The sequence below is a fragment of the Rhinatrema bivittatum genome, chromosome 8 (genome assembly GCF_901001135.1).
Source record: "Rhinatrema bivittatum chromosome 8, aRhiBiv1.1, whole genome shotgun sequence".
Taxonomy (NCBI): Eukaryota; Metazoa; Chordata; class Amphibia; order Gymnophiona; family Rhinatrematidae; genus Rhinatrema; species Rhinatrema bivittatum.
This window is the reverse complement of record NC_042622.1, coordinates 231,943,951-231,962,498: the sequence shown is the minus strand read 5'-3', so window position 1 is coordinate 231,962,498 and position 18,548 is coordinate 231,943,951. Positions and strand designations below refer to the sequence as shown.

General features: G+C 44.6%; 1 protein-coding gene across 5 annotated transcripts in view; it reads left to right on the top strand.

The window, feature by feature from the left end:
• Window positions 1-18,548, top strand: part of UNC13A (unc-13 homolog A) — a 219,887-nt gene that overhangs the window by 197,093 nt on the left and 4,246 nt on the right. For all 5 annotated transcript variants that reach the window (XM_029614005.1, XM_029614004.1, XM_029614006.1 and 2 more), the window contains 4 exons: window positions 2,387-2,467; window positions 2,803-2,950; window positions 8,287-8,379; window positions 8,695-8,854. In XM_029614005.1, the coding sequence (XP_029469865.1) occupies window positions 2,387-2,467; window positions 2,803-2,950; window positions 8,287-8,379; window positions 8,695-8,854 (482 nt within the window). The remainder of the gene's footprint in view (window positions 1-2,386; window positions 2,468-2,802; window positions 2,951-8,286; window positions 8,380-8,694; window positions 8,855-18,548) is intronic.

Genomic DNA, 18,548 nt, shown 5'->3' with positions numbered 1-18,548 from the left:
CCTGTTTATGTAGTCTCAACCAATAGAGCTGTGACAATATTTTCTATTGACTCTTTTCCTCCCCCAGGTGCTCCCCTACAAGGTGGCCATTTGCTAGTTGCATGACCTTCTGACGATACAGTTTGGGAACTAGGAGTTCTTCTATCAATTCCTCTTCACACTTCCCTTTCTGGCCCAAAAAAGTAGATGCCCTTTTATCACAAAACAAGGAGTAATAGGGTCTGTAACCTGGGCTCAGGGACAAGCTTTCCATCTACCCTCTGTCTATGCTCCTGGGCCCACTTAAAGCACTCCTCCTCCCCTTGGGCCCACCTGAAGCTCCCCAGCTCACCTTCTTTTTCCCCACTCAAAGGGGCCAGGTAAAACATTCTGGGTGGGTTGCTGCTCTTCCCCGGACTCTGACTCTGTTTCCTTGGCTGCCTCTAAATTAGTATAACTGTATTTGTCCTGTCAGCGTTGGCTCTGGGACTTAGGAAAACTCCAATTCTTCATTGTTTTGATTGGATAAGCCCGTTGTGAGCTGGTTCCACAGGCTCTTGAAGCTTGGATAGTCCCGTCCAATCACCACAGGGTGGGGTATCCAAGGAAGAACTCCCACCTTAATTTGGTCTCGGCTGACCGGGGTCTTGCTGTACCTGGTTTGTTGGATACTGCCGTTGATCCCTGTGGATGAATGCCAGGGTCACTACTCTGTCATAGTCAATCTGGATTCACTTCAGTAACTCTCTTTAAACAAGGGTTTTCACATTCCCAGGGTTCACCAATGCTTGGGTTGCAACGCCATCTATCTCAAGCACAATCACAAAAGTAGAGACTTCCTGACTGGGAACATCCATGAAATTACAAAAGTGTGGGGCCATGGCATGTAACGTAATGGGTCCATCTTCCCTGCAGACACAGTCTCTAGCAAAATGGCTCCTTTCTACACAGCTGAAATATGGTGGCCCGGCTAAGGTTTTCGCTTGAGGTGTAAAGTCCAACCGAGTCTACACTACTGGTTGAGTAGGTTGAGTATTGTGTGCAGTTCTGGTCACCACATCTCAAGAAAGATATAGCAGAATTAGAAAAGGTACAGAGAAGAGCAACCAAGATGATAAAGGGGATGGAACAATTCCCCAATGAAGAAAGACTAAACAGGTTAGGACTCTTCAGCTTAGAGAAGAGATGGCTGAGGGGAGATATGATTGAGGTCTATAAAATAATGAGTGGAATGGAACAAGTAAACATTAATCAGTTGTTTACTCTTTCGAAAAGTACAAAGACCAGGGGATACACAATGAAGTTACTGGGTAATACATTTAAAATAAGAGAAAATATTTTTTTACTCGATGCATAATGCAGCTCTGGAATTCATTGTCAGAGGATGTGGTGAAAGCAATCAGTGAAGCTGCGTTTAAAAAAGGTTTAGACAGGTTAATGGAGGAAAAGGTCATTAACCATTATTAAAGTAGAGTTGCAGAAATCCACTGCTTATTCTTGGGATAAGCAGCTTGGAAGCTATCTACCCCTTGGGATCCTGCCAGGTACTTGTGACCTTGTTCTGATCCAGTAAGGCAAGCTTTATGTTCTTATGCAGTTGTGGGCCCTTGCCTGAGCTTCCCACTTAGGCAAGACATCCCACTTCTGTCACCATATGTGATAACTTGAATAATAGCAGCTTGGAAACAGCAAGGAAGAATAAGGAGGCAGACTCTTGGCCATTTCCCTTTTGTGCAATTTGTTTACCGTGAACAAACCAAAAACAAACACTGCAGCTCACCTTAACTTCAGGTAACTCACAGTTCCTGCCGGCTCCCTGGGGCCTGTTTAAACCTTCCAGGTCCTGAGTTCTTAAACTCTGGAGAGGGGCTCCTCCCTTCACGTAGGATTCCACGTGGGTTTGGATTTTGAGGAGGACCGGGCGAGACGGCTGAAGGAATTCTCTATATACACCCTCAAACTTGTATAAGTGTACATTCTAAGCGGGTTACAACAAAACGTGAAAAGTAGAGGAGCAAATCATTATGCAGACATGAACATATGTTAGCTCCCCCCCCTTGCATTATGGTATATTCCCCTCTTGGCAGCTAAGGCATGCTGAGGGAATGGTAGAATTGCGGGATCATATGTGGGGAGTGCTGGCAGTGCCCGGACGCTGTTTTCCTAGACATCCGCAGACCTCTAGTGGTTAGGAAGGAGAACAAATCTAAGCAAAAGATTAGTGAGGACAAACTGCTGTGAACTTTGGGGGAAGATGCAATTCATTGGTTGGATTTGAAAGCCGGGCTTGATGGACCCTCGGTCTGACCCAGTACGGCAACTTCTTATGTTCTGTTGCTGGGGGAGAGAGAGCGAGGTCTAAGGGGGAGATGTGTAAATGAGAGCTAACTGGGAAATTCTGTTTCAGGACCACATGGTGCGAGAGGAAGCCAAAAGCCTGACCCCCAAGCAGTGCGCAGTGGTGGAGCTTGCCTTGGACACGATTAAGGTAACCGAGGGACAACAACTTGGGCCTCAGTCTGCCACCGCAGTCACCACAAAGTCGTCTTTTGCCCTAGGCTAGCGTTTCAGGCTGGCTGGCGACTCTGAAGCCTGGGCCCCCCCTTGGAACCCATGGTGCGGTGCTACCTCGGGGGGGCTTCATCCTGGCGCGGGGGTGGGGGGAGGAGCGGCGTGCCATCAGGGGCTGCCTTGTAGGCTGTGCTGGCAACGAGCCTGCGGTCTTTGCAGCACCAGCTGCTCGATTTTGTTCTTCTTTTCTTCCTGCTGCGCTCATAACTTCCGCCTCCCCCCTCCCCTTTTTTTTTTTTTAATTTTCCCCAGCAATATTTCCACGCAGGAGGTGTAGGCTTGAAAAAGACCTTTCTGGAAAAGAGCCCAGATCTGCAGTCTCTGCGCTACGCGCTCTCGCTCTACACACAGGCCACTGACACGCTGGTCAAAACCTTCGTCCAGACGCAGTCTTCTCAGGGTAAGTTGTTTCCCCCCTCGGCACGGCAGGGCGGCGCGAGAGGTCAAGCGTGCTCACGGTGGCTTCGAAAGCTCAGGTCTGAGGTTGGTGGGGTGGTGCTCAGCGTGGACAGGAACGGCGGCTCAGGGACTCCTGCAGTGGTGGCGAGGAAGAGGCAAGGTGAACGGACTTTGCACTTCTTTCTGTGCATTTTAAGCAGGGCCTTCTTCGGGTCTCCGTAGTAACGTACAGTAAGGGGTAGATTCTCAAAGAAGCGCTCGCGCGTCCATGTGCGCGCGCTACCCGGCGTGCATAACATGGACGCCCGATTTTATAAATGTTGGAGAAGGAAATTTAGAAGATCCAGCCAGTCAGCCCAGATGAGATGCCTCCACTCTGGGTAGATGGAGCATATAAATTGCTCCCCTTCCCCTCACCATGTCTTTTACCTGACCTCTCAGACCTTCTCCTACCACTGCCCTCCTATCTGTCCCAAACACGCCCAAAATCTGTTTTAAAAAAAATACTGGCCTTCACCACCACAGGTAGGCCATTTCAGAACTTGTTAGTTTCAGCTTTGTCAGAAAAGCGTCTGGACTGCAGATTTGTAAAATCCCCCACCCACTAGAGGAGGTAGAACTGTATTAACATGTACATGCACTGATTTACTACCTGAGATATTAGGGGGGGGGGGTGTTTCTTTAGCAGTCTGCCCAGAACTAGAAGAAGCTGCCGCAGGTTTGACTGAGGGATCAGTCCTGGATTTTCTTCATTGCACCCATGGAGATGAAATTCTGATTTTCTTTGGGAAGTCAAGGGGGAAAATCTGAATTACAACTCCATTCACGCAGTGGTGGCCAAGCCAGGACAGGGTCAGGATGTTTGGCTGGCCTGGGGGGAGGGGGGAAACACTGAGCTGGTCTTGGCTTTAACCCCATTGCATCTTCAAGCAACCACCCTGATGAAACGTGGAAGGGGCAGCAGGGCACCAGTCCAGTACTTCGTTAGGCGGTTTCCCTGGATCTGCGATGAGTTGGATTTTAATTTTTTTTTCTCTCTCTCTCTCTGTGAACTCCTCTTGCTCTCTGTTGCTGTTTTAATGTTTTAAGTGTAGGCTGAGTCCCCCAGCGCCGCAGAACCGTGTGAGCATGTTATCAGCGCGCGCGCCTGTCCGTAACGCGCTCTCGTGAACTCCGCAGCGGAAGCCAGATAGCAGGCGCAGCCTCTCTGAGTGAAATGTCTTTTTATCTTCTTCCCTCTGCTCTTCCTTTTCCGTTCTCCCTTTCTTTGCTTCAATTAGTTCATGGTGGAAAAGGTATTAGGTTTACCCTTAGTGAAGAAATTTATCCTGAAAAGGGTATGTCAAAAAAATAAATAAATAAATATCCCCGAAAGCATTTTAAAAAAAAATCCCCCTTTCGCTGCTGATGTGCCTGCTTTCAACCAGGTCCTGCGTCCAGATTTGGGCTTAGTGAACCGGCCAGCCAAAAAATCACCCAGATGTAAAAGGGAGGGAAAAAAAAAAGTCATCCTCTTTATTTGTAATGAGGGAGCTCCACGCAGGGTGGTGCCTGCTGTAAGGAGGAGGCTCTGGAACGTGTTCTGCTTTTTTGGATACCTCTAGAGCAGGGGTGGGCAGTTCCGGTCCTCGAGGGTTTTCAGGATATCCCTAATGAATATGCATGAGAGAGATTTGCATGCACCCTGCCTCAGTTGTATGCAAATCTATGTCATGCATATTCATTAGGGATATCCTGAAAACCAGACTGGTTTGTGGCCCTCGAGGACCGGAACTGCCCACCCCTGCTCTAGAGTCATGACGAAGAGGTCTTTGGGATCTTCTCAGCTTCCAGAGCGACGGAGGATGTGGCCTATCCTTACAGATACAGCAGTCTGTTTTTACGGGCGTCTTACGGGTCCTCCTCCCAGCTCTTTGCCTTTATCTTAGCCTACCACAAACATACCGATTTATTTTTTTTTTTAATTCATTTTTTTTAAAATTCTGATAAAGCAGCTCCCTGGAAGAGTAACTAATCAAGTTCTAATCCGAAAGATGAATGCTTTTCTGTCCTCCCTTTCCAAAGGCAGTTGTCCTTTTGGTCACCCTGTGTCTCGTGTGCATACGGTGACCAGATTAGGGTGCACACAGATCTATCTTTTTGGGTTTTTTTTTTTACATTTGGGTGATTCTTTGCTAGCTCAGGACGCAGTTCTCTCCAAGGAGAGGTGCGTGGCAGATTTCGTTTGCTAAGGGAGGGTTTGCAACCTGGACAGGCTGGCATTGTTAATTCTCACCTTCTTGTTTTGAGAAAGGTGGTGGATTATAACTTTGGTCGTGAGGCTGCTAATTTTGGTGACTTCATTTTTTTTTTTTTGCAATGTGGAGAGCAACATACAGGGACCCTGGCTTTTGACGCCACTTTTTGAGACCCTCGCTCACCATTGGCAATGATTGAATGGGCTGGCAGGGATTTGTCAGGGCCGTCCCAGCCACAAGGCTGGCCGGGCAGCACAGAAAGCCATGAAGATCTATAATAGTCCCCATAGGAAATCACCCCATGGCTGCATGTCTGCAAAGGGCTCAGAGATCTTATTTCGTCTCATTTTGGAAGTGGGTTTTCTTTTTTACGTACGAAAAAATGGGAGAGAACCTCCGAAGGGGGAAAAAAAATCAAAACGGATGCCCATGATTGTCTTACCAATGCTGTAAATATTTTTTAGCCTTCCTGCGGATGCTCACTCTCCTTAGCAAACTGAACACATGCAGTGGGAATGAGATCGAGGAATGGGTGATGAGACCTGCACCTGCATTTGCCTGACAGCGCTTGTTGCATTACAAATGGCTTCCCCACATCCTCCCCGTTTCATTTATTTAATGCTTGCCTTGGGCATTTTAAGTTTCTTTTGTTTGGAGGGGGGTAAGCCTGAGCATGATGTTTGGTCTGAGAGCTCCAGTCGAGTCTTGCCAGGAAGGGTGGATGGTTTTCTCACTTTGCATACGGTGAGGCCACGGTGCACAAAGACTATGGATCCTGAGACCTTCCCCTTTCATGCCATGTATATCAAACATACGCACACAGCCCTATACTGGATGTGTGGTGGTTAATGTAGACACGCTGACTTGGCAGATGTTTGAAACTTGTGAATAAGTAGGAGGAGTAGTCGGGGTTTCCACCTTGGCTACTAACCCCTTGTGCATCTTTCATAAACATTCATAATTCAATTGCCTTAAAATAAAAATTGAAAAAGTAGGCCCTTTCAGTCACTTGGCCTCATGCTTAGGTTGGTAAAAGCTCTGGGTTTTCGAGGGCTGCATTAGGAAATTGAAACCTGAGCAGGAGAGGAGAGTTGGTAGGGAAATGTCAAGGTCCGAGGAGTTAAAAGGTTTTTAGCCTCACATTCCATTCTGGCTTCCTAGTTATTAAAATGTGTTTTCCACAGTCCCTACAAACTTCCCTTTCCAACCATTAAAATCCAGAGCAACCTGCTGCAGGTGAATGAATGATTAACTTTTTTTTAATTTAATTTTTTTATTTTTTAGGCAATTGAATTATGGATGTTAAAGATGAACAGATACAGTAGTCGGCTAAGGCTGACACCTTGACAATTGCCGCTGCTATTCATGACTATTTCAGACTTGTGCTGAGTCATCTTTTTTGTGTGTACTGTGTGTACAGATGCTTTAGCTTTTCTGCTATGTATTTTATTTATTTGCTTGTGCAGTGATTGAGAAGCACAGGGGCCAGCATAGTATTGGCAGTGGTTGGCAAAACATTGTGGATTGTAGCAGAAGGCTTTTAACATCTGGCTCAGCTACATGTGGGAGGTCAAAGAAATCATTTCATTGGCAAGAGTAGTGCTCCTCAATTAGCATGAATCTTCTACAGTCCTCTTATTTTCTAATCAGCTCCAGAGATACATTTATCGGCAACACTTGAAGCCCCAAGGGAGAAGCAGTTAACTTTTTGAGGCAATCCTCTGATAGATTTCTGTATGAACCCCATAAGGTACAAGACTTACTGGGCCCGATATCCAAAGCGTGTTCAGTGCTGGATAAGCGGGACTTATAAGTCCCTTATACGGCTAAAAGTTACACCCACAAAAAGTAGGAGTGTACTGGGTGGATCGGGAACGGAGCGAGTTAACCGTACCTTATACCTGTATCTGGAGTTAGTCATACAAGTCACATAAGTATACTTGTAAGTTTAGATGCCCCTTAGAGCAGGTCTTAACTTAGCCTATATATACGCCTTTATATACGCCTATATATACGCGTATTTTCAGCATCGTAACTTAGCCGGATAAGTTCTAATCGGCTAAGCTACTTACACCGCCAGCTTTAAACATCTACCCCCATTGTCTACTGTTTGGAACAGGAGGTTTGAAATGAAAGATTCACAAGACAAGTAGGCGGTTGGGTTGTGTGCTGCCAACAGTATTGCCGGGGTAATCGATCAGTATGTAGCTGCCCATAACATTCAGAATCCTTACAGCCTCCAAGTATGGAGAAGCGCATGGCTTGCAGACTTCTCGGAGACTCCTGCATTAAAGTAAGCATCTGAACCACAGCAGTATGTACAGGCAGCAGATGTCTACTTGCACACCTAACTCTGGCTGACCCCTCCCATTATTGAGGGACATTGGGTGATTTCTCCAACTGCAGGTCTTTGATCCATATTCTTTGATAATTTCTGGTCTGGCGATCACGAGAGGGTTTGTTTGTTTTTGTTTTTTTTTTTGGTTTGTTTAATAAGACAGGATGGTTCCTCCAAAATGTTTTATGACTGGTTTGAAGATTTATTTTCTTTTGTCAATAGAGTACATATGCATTGAAGCCAAGGATATAATCCTGGCACAAGCACGAGATTACATTAGACTGCAGGCCCCGCATCACTCCCCCTCCTCGCTCTTCCCTCCGACACACACGCCCTTAGTGCATGTCTCATGGAACAGGAACCATCTTGTGAACTGGAGGGGGATGGGTTACCTGTTGGAACACAGAGCATTGAGTAGCATTCAAGCATTGGAGGAGGGAAGGAAAGATGCTGTGGTGGGTTCAGGTCACACAACTTCCTGAACAGGAATCTCCCTTAATATAGGCAAGTCAGTGAATTGGTTGACGTTGTTTAAATCATAATCTCATCAAACTAAGAGGGCTGATCAGTTTAAGCTAGGGGTCAACCGGCCATGCAAGACTCTTGCCCCGTTGGAAATAATGTGTGACCTGATGCCACCGGTGGTTTGACTTCAGAGGGAGGGTGTTTAATTCCCGACGGGTCTGCACCAGCAGTTCCACGGGTTGAGCCACTGCTTGTGGGCTGCTCATTTCCTTTTCTCGCCTCTCATCTGCCAAGCAGGATCCGGTGTGGATGACCCAGTTGGGGAGGTGTCCATACACGTTGAGCTGTTCACACACCCGGGCACAGGTGAACACAAAGTCAGCGTGAAAGGTGAGTGCACAAAACAAAGTATTTGTTTGAGCTTATGTTGAATATTTTACTTTGCTGAAATTATGCATGTAATTTTTGTTAACCGCTAACTAAACCGTGGATTAGTGGAATATAAATTTGTTAAATAAATAAATACTAGATTTTTGCAATTATATAGAATGTGAGAATTTTTCAGCAGGCTTAACATCATCTTTTCACTCACATCTGTGAAAACTTTTCTAATTATGCCTGAGCTCCTACTGCTTGTGGTAATGTATTTGGCCATGAACAGGCTAGTGATATCACATCTGTTTGTTTGTTCTTCCTTTAAACAAGTTGTTGCTGCTAATGACCTCAAGTGGCAGACTTCTGGAATCTTCCGCCCCTTCATTGAAGTTAACATGATCGGTCCCCACCTCAGCGACAAGAAGCGGAAATTTGCCACCAAGTCTAAGAACAACAGCTGGGCCCCCAAATACAACGAAAACTTCCAATTGTGAGTTACATGTTTTGTAAAGGGGGGGGGGGTCGGTGGAGTGGTAGGAGGAACGAACCACGTGCTGGAGCAGTGATCTCCGCTGCTGGGTAAGGTCATCCTCCTCCATGGGACCTTTCCGAGGAGAAGAGGAGCTGAAAAGCACAAGGTTGTGTAAAACATGTGCACAAGCAGGGTGCGAGACTGGGGGGGGGGGGGTGGGTTGGGTGTGTGGGTGTGGGTGTTGGGTTGGTAAGGGAGAGCACTGGGAGGAGGGGGATGGGTGTGAAACCAGGGGCACCATTTTGCTCTGACTCATAAGACGGATCATGTTTTTCATACTGAGAAACCCCCCAAGGAGGTTTTGGGTTTTGATATGGTTGGAATAGCAGGATTAATGAATGTGGTCCAACTGAATCCAGGTCACCCTGTGTCTGGTGGGAGAGAGGAAGGGGAAGGCTGTGTCTTGTTTTGTGTGTCTGTGAGTGAGAATATTGAGGTCCATATTCAAAGAGACAAATCCAGTTTCCTGCCCCCTGTTACCAGATACATTTTATCCAAGCCAAGTCATTCCCAGATAAAATTTACCCCAATGAGCTTAATCTGTAAATGGATAACGGAGGCAATGGCAGAGAAAGTGAACTACCCAAGGTCATCAGAAGTGTCATTAGGGGAGTGGAATCTGTTTCTCTGGTCATTGCTGTAATCACTAGGCCTCACTTCTACTTCACACTAAAAGGCGCCATAGCATATTGGGGTAGGGGGGGGAGGAGGGGTAAGGGTGCACATCAGAGATGTAATCCAATGCCACCTGATGGAGTGCTTGAGTTTCCAATTAAAATAGATTTTGGCACAACTGCTACGAGGCCGCAACTGCTCTCCGGGCAAGAATATGAAGACTGGGGAAAGGATAAAGCAACCATCTGTCATCTTCATAATGAAAAACTTAAAGTGTGGGTAATAGGTATGAAGCAGATAGGCAACATAAAAGCTCTAGTTCAGGAGTAGTCATGTGATGTGATGTGGGCCTGAGCAGTCAAATAGCTTAGTGCTCCGGGGACCATCTCTCTTTTTTTTTATTTATTTTTCCCATTTTACCAGCGTTTTGGTGGCGTTTTTTTGTTGGGGTTTTTTGTCCTGCTGGTGTGTGATTGGGAGAAGAGTTGATTGACCCCTCAAGCTATGGCAACCCGGCACAGTATGTCAGCCCGTGCATTGTCTAAGACGAAGGAGAAAGCTAAGCCCTTATCTCCCAAAATGGCGGAGACGCTCATGACCGCGGTGGTGAAGGCACTTGGCCGACAAGTTTACCCATATCTCCGCCCAAACGGAGGAGGTGAAATCCTCCCTGACTGAATTTGGACCGCGTTTAGACCATGCGAAAGGGCGCATTTTGCAAGTGGAAATCCTTGAAAAATCCCTGGCAGAGAAGAAAGATAAAATAGATGATTGTGAGAACCGGCCTCGGTGCTCTAATATTCGTTTTGTGGGAATTGTCGAAGATTCTGACCTCGATCTTTTCAAGCTGATGGAAGAATGGCTACTGCCGGAATTAAACCTCCCTCATCTGCAGGGGAAAATGATTTTCGAAGGCGTTCACAGGATTGGTCCTAAAGTAGTGGGGTGCCTGCGCCAAGGCATGATTTGTGCAGGCCTTTTACAAGAAACAAAAACAACTCTGCACTATCGGAACCAGAAAGTCCTCGTCTTTCAGGATTTCTCTAACCAAGTAATGCTCAACGTCAGCTCAGTGCAACATTCGCTCTGCACTGCAACATCCTGCACGCTTGCATGCGTGGAATTTTCAAGTGTGGCTGACGCAAAGACATTTTAGCGACTCTGCTTGAGGTGGGTTTTTTTTTTCCCGTTTTATTTATTTTATTTTTAGCCCAGCCGTCATTTCAAGGCCCCCTACAAATGCTCCAAAATGCCACCACCAGAATCCTCACAAACTCCAGAAGAAATGAACACATCACCCCTGTACTAAAATACCTACAACCGGCTCCCCGTTCACCTCAGAATACGATTTAAGTGTCTTACTCTAGTACACAAAACACTTTTCATCCAAAATATAACCTGGTTCAACTCTTCGTTTCGCTTTCAAACCCCCCCCCGAAGATCCACAAGGTCAGCCAATAATGGCACTCTCCCAATAACCTCCTCCAAACTCACTAACCTATCCTCGACACGAGAACGGGCTTTCTCTCTTGCTGGTCCCTCCACTTGTAACACTGTGCCCCTAGACCTAAGGCTTGAATCTAATACTATTAATTAAAAAAACAAAAAAAGCTGAAAACCTGGCTCTTTAAACAAGCCTACCAATAACCCTTACACACCCTACTATCTCTCACACAATCTGTCCCCCACCCACTGTCACCTTTTAGAATGTAAGGTCCCCTGTCAACAAGCTACACTCTTCAGTATCAAAAGATATTGAGTCTGAGATACCCATTACAGTCCCAATTGTTATAATTACCTGTTTCTCTTTGCCTTTGTGCTCTTCTGTTCCTGCTTCCTCTCCACCATCTCTGACTTCAGAGTTGTTCCATATTGTTAACCCCAAGCTACCTGACTTGTTATGATGTAATTCCCTTTCTTAGCTCAACTGTTCTAATGTAAACCGATGTGATGTGCAAACGAATTGTCGGTATCTAAAAGAGTTAAATAAATAAATAAAATACATTTCCCCTCTCATGTGCCTCCGGGGCGTTTATTTGCCCTCGTTTGTGGCTCTGAGCCTGAGATTTATGGAGTTACGTGTCTCTTATGTCTCCCCCATAAGTTGTTAATTCTGGGGACTTGTTCACTCGTTAGTGGGGAGCAGTTTAAGTAATGCTACCGCAATTAGCTCCTCTCGGTGGAGCGTTCCGGTTTCTTCCGTCGATTTTTCAGTTTTCAAGCTGCAGGAGGAATCGTTGCCCCTGATCGAATCTGAATCTGGATGCTTTGGCCTCCTGGTGCCGGAGTGGCGCTTTTCTTTATTTTGAGTGACGGCTCTTCGTGTTTGGGACCGGCTGGCCGATATCAGGACACTGCTGTTTGTTTCGTGGATGGGATACATGGAGGGGGGGACTACCTTCCTGGACGCTGCTGAAATCTTCTTTATGGACTTAGGTGCTTTGATGGACTGACCTATTTTTTTAAATTTATTCTCCAGCTGCCTAACTTGCAAAGCTCCTCTCCATAATGTACCTTGTTGGTTGTTTTCTCAACATTGGAGTGCTACTTCTTAGTTTTGATTTTTCTTTTATCTTATCGTATTTTATTTTAAGGGATAGTTAGTGTTTTTCACCACTAACATAATCGAGGTGGTCATGCGAGTTTTCGCATGCTTTTTATTATTTCACTTTTCCTTTTCTGTTAGTTGAGTGGGGTTATACCTATTTTGAGGGGGAGGTGGTCCCCGTACACATCGGCTTGACCTTTAACCTACCTTGTGGGTGATGGTGAAGGTGGACTGGGGAAGGAAGGATCATTGCATATTGGGGGCACGAAATCTGCACTGGAGTGGTTCTGTCTTCTATTTTTTGGGGGGGGGGGGAGGGAAGTGGTTTAGGGAAGTCTCTGGGTCAGTTTTTTCCTTTTGGGGTTTTAGCTGCTTATTTTTATGGGAGCAGTTCTTTCGTTTAGCTTTTTGGTATTTGAATGGAGAGTAAAACGAATATTTTCACATGGAATGTTGCCAGATTGGGAACCCCTGTTAAAAGAGAGAAACTGCTTTCCCATGTAAATAGACTAAAATGTCAGATTGCTTTTCTTCAGGAGACACACATGACTGACGCAGAATATTTTAAGCTTGGGCGGAGGTGGGTTTCCCAAATTTATGCAGCACCCGGTACTTCCAAGAAATGTGGGGTGGCTGTTGTATGCCACAGAAATGTAGCATTCCAGCTCTCCCAGGTCTGCTTTGATCCCCAAGGTCGCTATGCGGCAAGGTCTGATCTCCTTTTTGGCAAATCCGTGCGAATGGCTTCCATTTATGCCCCAACAGCTATGACCGTGCCTTCTTTACGAAAGTGGTCAGCGTACTTGAATCCTTGGGGAATGCGCCCATAATATTGGGAGAGGAGGGGGGGGGTGCAATTTTAATTGTGAAGCTGATGCCACCTTAGCTAGACATTCTGTTGTATCTCAACCCAAGCTAAGCCACGATAAGGGCAGACCTTTTTTATGTGAGCATCTTTTACTTTTGGATTCTTGGAGAATATTACATCTGAGTATACTCACATAGCCCGTCCGCATAGTTCTCAATCCCGGATAGTCTTTCTTCTTATCTCTACCAGCTACTTTTCCTCTGACATTGGATTAATGGTCATTTCTGATCACTGCCCAGTATCTTATGTTCTTGAACACCTCTCAGTCTCCTCTGAGAAATCGGAGTAGAGAATGCTGAGCTGGCTGGTCACAGATCCCGATTTTAAAGATTTTCTTACTAAGAAATGGGAGGAGTATGCTTACAATAATCAGCAACATCTAGAGACCCCTGTTCTTTTCTAGGAAACAGCTAAGATAGTTCTCTGTGGGGCAATTATAAGCTATACTATTAGAAAGAAGAGGGAATAAGATAAGGACATTTGATCTCTCTCACAATTAACACTCTCTCTACAGCAGCGGTTATCTTTTGATAAGTCCCCCTGTCTTCAGAAACAATATTGGACTGTCCATAATTTACTTAATGATAAACTACATCAGAGGGCGCTCTCCTCTATTTCTCATATAAAACATAGGTTTTTTTCTCTATGGGAACAAACCCGGTAAAATGATGGAAAATTTAGTTAAGGCTAAATTTGCTTCTTCCTTTATCCCGAATATCGTTGATCCAGTGGGAGCGATGTGTACCTCCTTTCAGGCTATTATCCAACTTTATATACTGCTAAAGAGGTACGTGCGGATAGAGTGAAAGATTTCTTGCATAGGGTTCAATTACCCACCTTAACCCCTGGGCAACTGGAGTCTTTTAATAAAGCTTTCCATTTGGAAGAGATACGTCAGGCTATCCAGGAATTGTCTGCATTGAAATCGCCAGGGCCAGATGGTTTAATGGCACATTTCTATAAAACCCTGAGTGGCCATGTTGAGGTGAGCCTTAAACCTTTATTTGAAACTATGGTACAAGACCAACGGCTGCCCGACTCCTTGAAGAGTGCCACTAATATTGTCTTACCCAAACCTGGGAAAGATGCAACATTGGTTACTTCCTATCACCCTATTTTGCTGCTGAACATTGACATTAAGTTGTATGCAAAAATCCTTGCTAACCGTTTGAAATATATTTTACCGGATCTCATCTCTCAAGGCCAAGCTGGGTTTGTGTATGGGAGACAGTTAGTATTATAAGTTTGTAGAGTCTTGGCCTTGGTGGAGAATTGGCAGCGATTGGGGATTGTCGATCCGATACTAATTGGATTTGACACCGAAAAGGCATTTGATAGGGTCTCATGGACTTAATCTGCAGTGCCTTCTTCCCTCTTTTGGCTTTCAGGGGTTTATTTGGGATGCGATCTCTGTCAATAGTTATTTTTCGGCCCCTTTCGCCTTACAGAGGAGTACAAGACAAGGGTGTCCCTTGTCCCCCTTACTTTTTTTTTTATCTCTGGAGCCCCTTGTCTTGACCTTAAACACTGTTGTTGCAACAGTTGGAGAGGTGCTTGATTCCCCTTTTCTTAAAGTGCTCCTCTTTGCAGATGATATTTTGCTGTTTTTACCCAGGGCCCAGGAATCATTGTCTAATAATTTAAATGTTTTTAGGGACGTTGGTAGTTTTTCTAGGCTAAAATTTAATTTAAATAAATCAGAGGCTCTTGACCTCCCTGGAAACTTGCAGAAGGTATGACCGGATTTTCCCTTACGCTGGGTGACGGTTAGACTGAAATATTTGGGTCTCAAACTCCTCAGGAATCCTAACGTGTGGTACTATTTGAATATTCAGCCGTTATTGACGGATTTTCAGCATGTGAGAAGTGGATGCATAGCACTCAAAGTTGATGCTCCTGCCTAAAATTACTTTATGTTTTACAGATGATTCCCATTCATTCTACTAACAAAACTATTTCCACTTTCCTGAAAATATGGTCTAAATGTATTTGGAGAGGTAAGCAGGCTAGGATGTTGATGAAGGGACTGATGGTCCCTAGAGGGGATGGGGGAAGTGGACTTCCTGTAATCTGTGGTGTGTTGGCGACTGGCATGGAGGAGTCAGTTATATTCAAACCTTTTGCTGGAATCCACAATAGTTGCTCCGCTCTCTTTATTATATGTTCTTCATTCATCAAGTTCTCATTTACCATCATATCTTTCTAGTTCTCTCCGATTATGGCTGCACGTTTTGCTTGGAAAGCTCTCTGAACGTGCTTAAATCTCCCGTAGGAGATTTATTAATTTACATCTCAAGCAAGTGCACTCCTTTGATTATTGTATGACACACCTAGGCTTAAGATCACAAGATTATTTAGTATACCTGCAAATTCGGAGTTTCTTTTTAACTCTTCTTTCTCCCTTCAGTTGGAGCAGTATGCCTCTGGTGCCTTTCAACGGTTTTATTTGATGTGCACCCAGAAGAAACACATATTCTGTCTGGGCTGTATACCTTTTCTGCAGTCCGTTACTAGTTATGCCACTTTTACATCTTTAGCTGCTGTATGGAGCGTGGATCTTGGACTGGATCTGGTGGATGATGATATTTTTGTCTGCTCCCATATTCTCTACAAAAGGATGGACTGTGTCGCCCTCAGGGAATTGCAGTTTAAAATACTTGACAGGTTGATATATTACCTGCTGCGAGCATTCCGAGCTGGCATGACAAGCCATGGGAACTGCTTGAAATGCAGTCCCCCTAATGCCACTTTAATCCATGGGCTACAGGACCGTCCCTTGGTTCTGCAATTCTGAGATACTATCTGCAAGGCGATAGGGGGCTGGTGCCATAAACTATTGAATAGCTAAGAACATGCCATACTGGGTCAGACCAAGGGTCCATCAAGCCCAGCATCCTGTTTCCAACAGTGGCCAATCCAGGCCATAAGAACCTGGCAAGTACCCAAAAACTAAGTCTGTTCCATGTAACCATTGCTAATGGCAGTGGCTATTCTCTAAGTGAACTTAATAGCAGGTAATGGACTTCTCCTCCAAGAACTTATCCAATCCTTTTTTAAACACAGCTATACTAACTGCACTAACCACATCCTCTGGCAACAAATTCCAGAGTTTAATTGTGCGTTGAGTAAAAAAGAACTTTCTCCGATTAGTTTTAAATGTGCCCCATGCTAACTTCATGGAGTGCACCCTAGTCTTTCTACTATCCAAAAGAGTAAATAACTGATTCACATCTACCCGTCCTAGACCTCTCATGATTTTAAACACCTCTATCATATCCCCCCTCAGTCGTCTCTTCTCCAAGCTGAAAAGTCCTAACCTCTTTAGTCTTTCCTCAAAGGGGAGCTGTTCCATTCCCCTTATCATTTTGGTAGCCCTTCTCTGTACCTTCTCCATCGCTATTATATCTTTTTTGAGATACGGCGACCAGAATTGTACACAGTATTCAAGGTGCGGTCTCACCATGGAGCGATACAGAGGCATTATGACATTTTCCGTTTTATTCATCATTCCTTTTCTAATAATTCCCAACATTCTGTTTGCTTTTTTGACTGCCGCAGCACACTGCACAGACGATTTCAATGTGTTATCCACTATGACACCTAGATCTCTTTCTTGGGTTGGAGCACCTAATATGGAACCCAACATTGTGTAATTATAGCATGGGTTATTTTTCCCTATATGCATCACCTTGCACTTATCCACATTAAATTTCATCTGCCATTTGGATGCCCAATTTTCCAGTCTCACAAGGTCTTCCTGCAATTTATCACAATCTGCTTGTGATTTAACTACTCTGAACAATTTTGTGTCATCTGCAAATTTGATTATCTCACTCGTCGTATTTCTTTCCAGATCATTTATAAATATATTGAACAGTAAGGGTCCCAATACAGATCCCTGAGGCAGTCCACTGTCCACTCCCTTCCACTGAGAAAATTGCCCATTCAATCCTACTCTCTGTTTCCTGTCTTTTAGCCAGTTTGCAATCCACGAAAGGACATCGCCACCTATCCCATGACTTTTACTTTTCCTAGAAGCCTCTCATGAGGAACTTTGTCAAACGCCTTCTGAAAATCCAAGTATACTATATCTACCGGTTCACCTTTATCCACATGTTTATTAACTCCTTCAAAAAAGTGAAGCAGATTTGTGAGGCTAGACTTGCCCTGGGTAAAGCCATGCTGACTTTGTTCCATTAAACCATGTCTTTCTATATGTTCTGTGATTTTGATGTTTAGAACACTTTCCACTATTTTTCCTGGCACTGAAGTCAGGCTAACCGGTCTGTAGTTTCCCGGATCGCCCCTGGAGCCCTTTTTAAATATTGGGGTTACATTTGCTATCCTCCAGTCTTCAGGTACAATGGATGATTTTAATGATAAGTTACAAATTTTTACTAATAGGTCTGAAATTTCATTTTTTAGTTCCTTCAGAACTCTGGGGTGTATACCATCCGGTCCAGGTGATTTACTACTCTTCAGTTTGTCAATCAGGCCTACCACATCTTCTAGGTTCACCGTGATTTGATTCAGTCCATCTGAAACATTACCCATGAAAACCTTCTCCATTACGGGTACCTCCCCAACATCCTCTTCAGTAAACACCGAAGCAAAGAAATCATTTAATCTTTCCGCGATGGCCTTATCTTCTCTAAGTGCCTCTTTAACCCCTCGATCATCTAACGGTTCAACTGACTCCCTCACAGGCTTTCTGCTTCGGATATATTTAAAAAAGTTTTTACTGTGAGTTTTTGCCTCTACAGCCAACTTCTTTTCAAATTCTCTCTTAGCCTGTCTTATCAATGTCTTACATTTAACTTGCCAATGTTTATGCTTTATCCTATTTTCTTCTGTTGGATCCTTCTTCCAATTTTTGAATGAAGATCTTTTGGCTAAAATAGCTTCTTTCACCTCCCCTTTTAACCATGCCGGTAATCGTTTTGCCTTCTTTCCACCTTTCTTAATGTGTGGAATACATCTGGACTGTGCTTCTAGAATGCTTCTAACTCGTCTGCTAAGTCCATTTCGGGTATTGATCCTGACACGGAGGGTTGTAGTAAAGGGGAGGAGGTGTTCATTGGTAGGCAAACAATGTATTTTGTTAAAATGAGTAGATGAGGATCCTCCTATGGAGGCTATGTGGCATAGGGAACGAGTGGCAGTGTTGTCTAGCATCGCAGTCAGTTAAATCGAAACCGCCTCCTTATCGCGGTTATTTTCTCAAGGGTCAGGCAACCCTTTCTAAGCACCCGATCGCAGGCTGTCCATATTGTTATTGAGCAGAGACGTGCCTCTCGTAAACCGCAATTCCCTGTCCCACTCAGGAATCTTTAGTGCTGCTATTTTGCATTTTCTTTGGGTTTTACCTTTTCTCTTGTCCTCGAGATGTAATGTTTGCGGATTAAGGCTTCCTTCCCTTAGGGATCTGGGATTATTGTTTTCCGACACCACTTTTGTTTTCTTTCATGATTGTTTTATGTGATACCTGTTTGTCTTTTGTACCTGTGACTTATTTCCTGTTTGAAAAATTAATAAAAACATTATGCAAAAAAAACAAACAATCCCCGCTCTAGTTCAGTTTGCACCTTTATAAAGATACATACAAGACTATTCAACCGCAG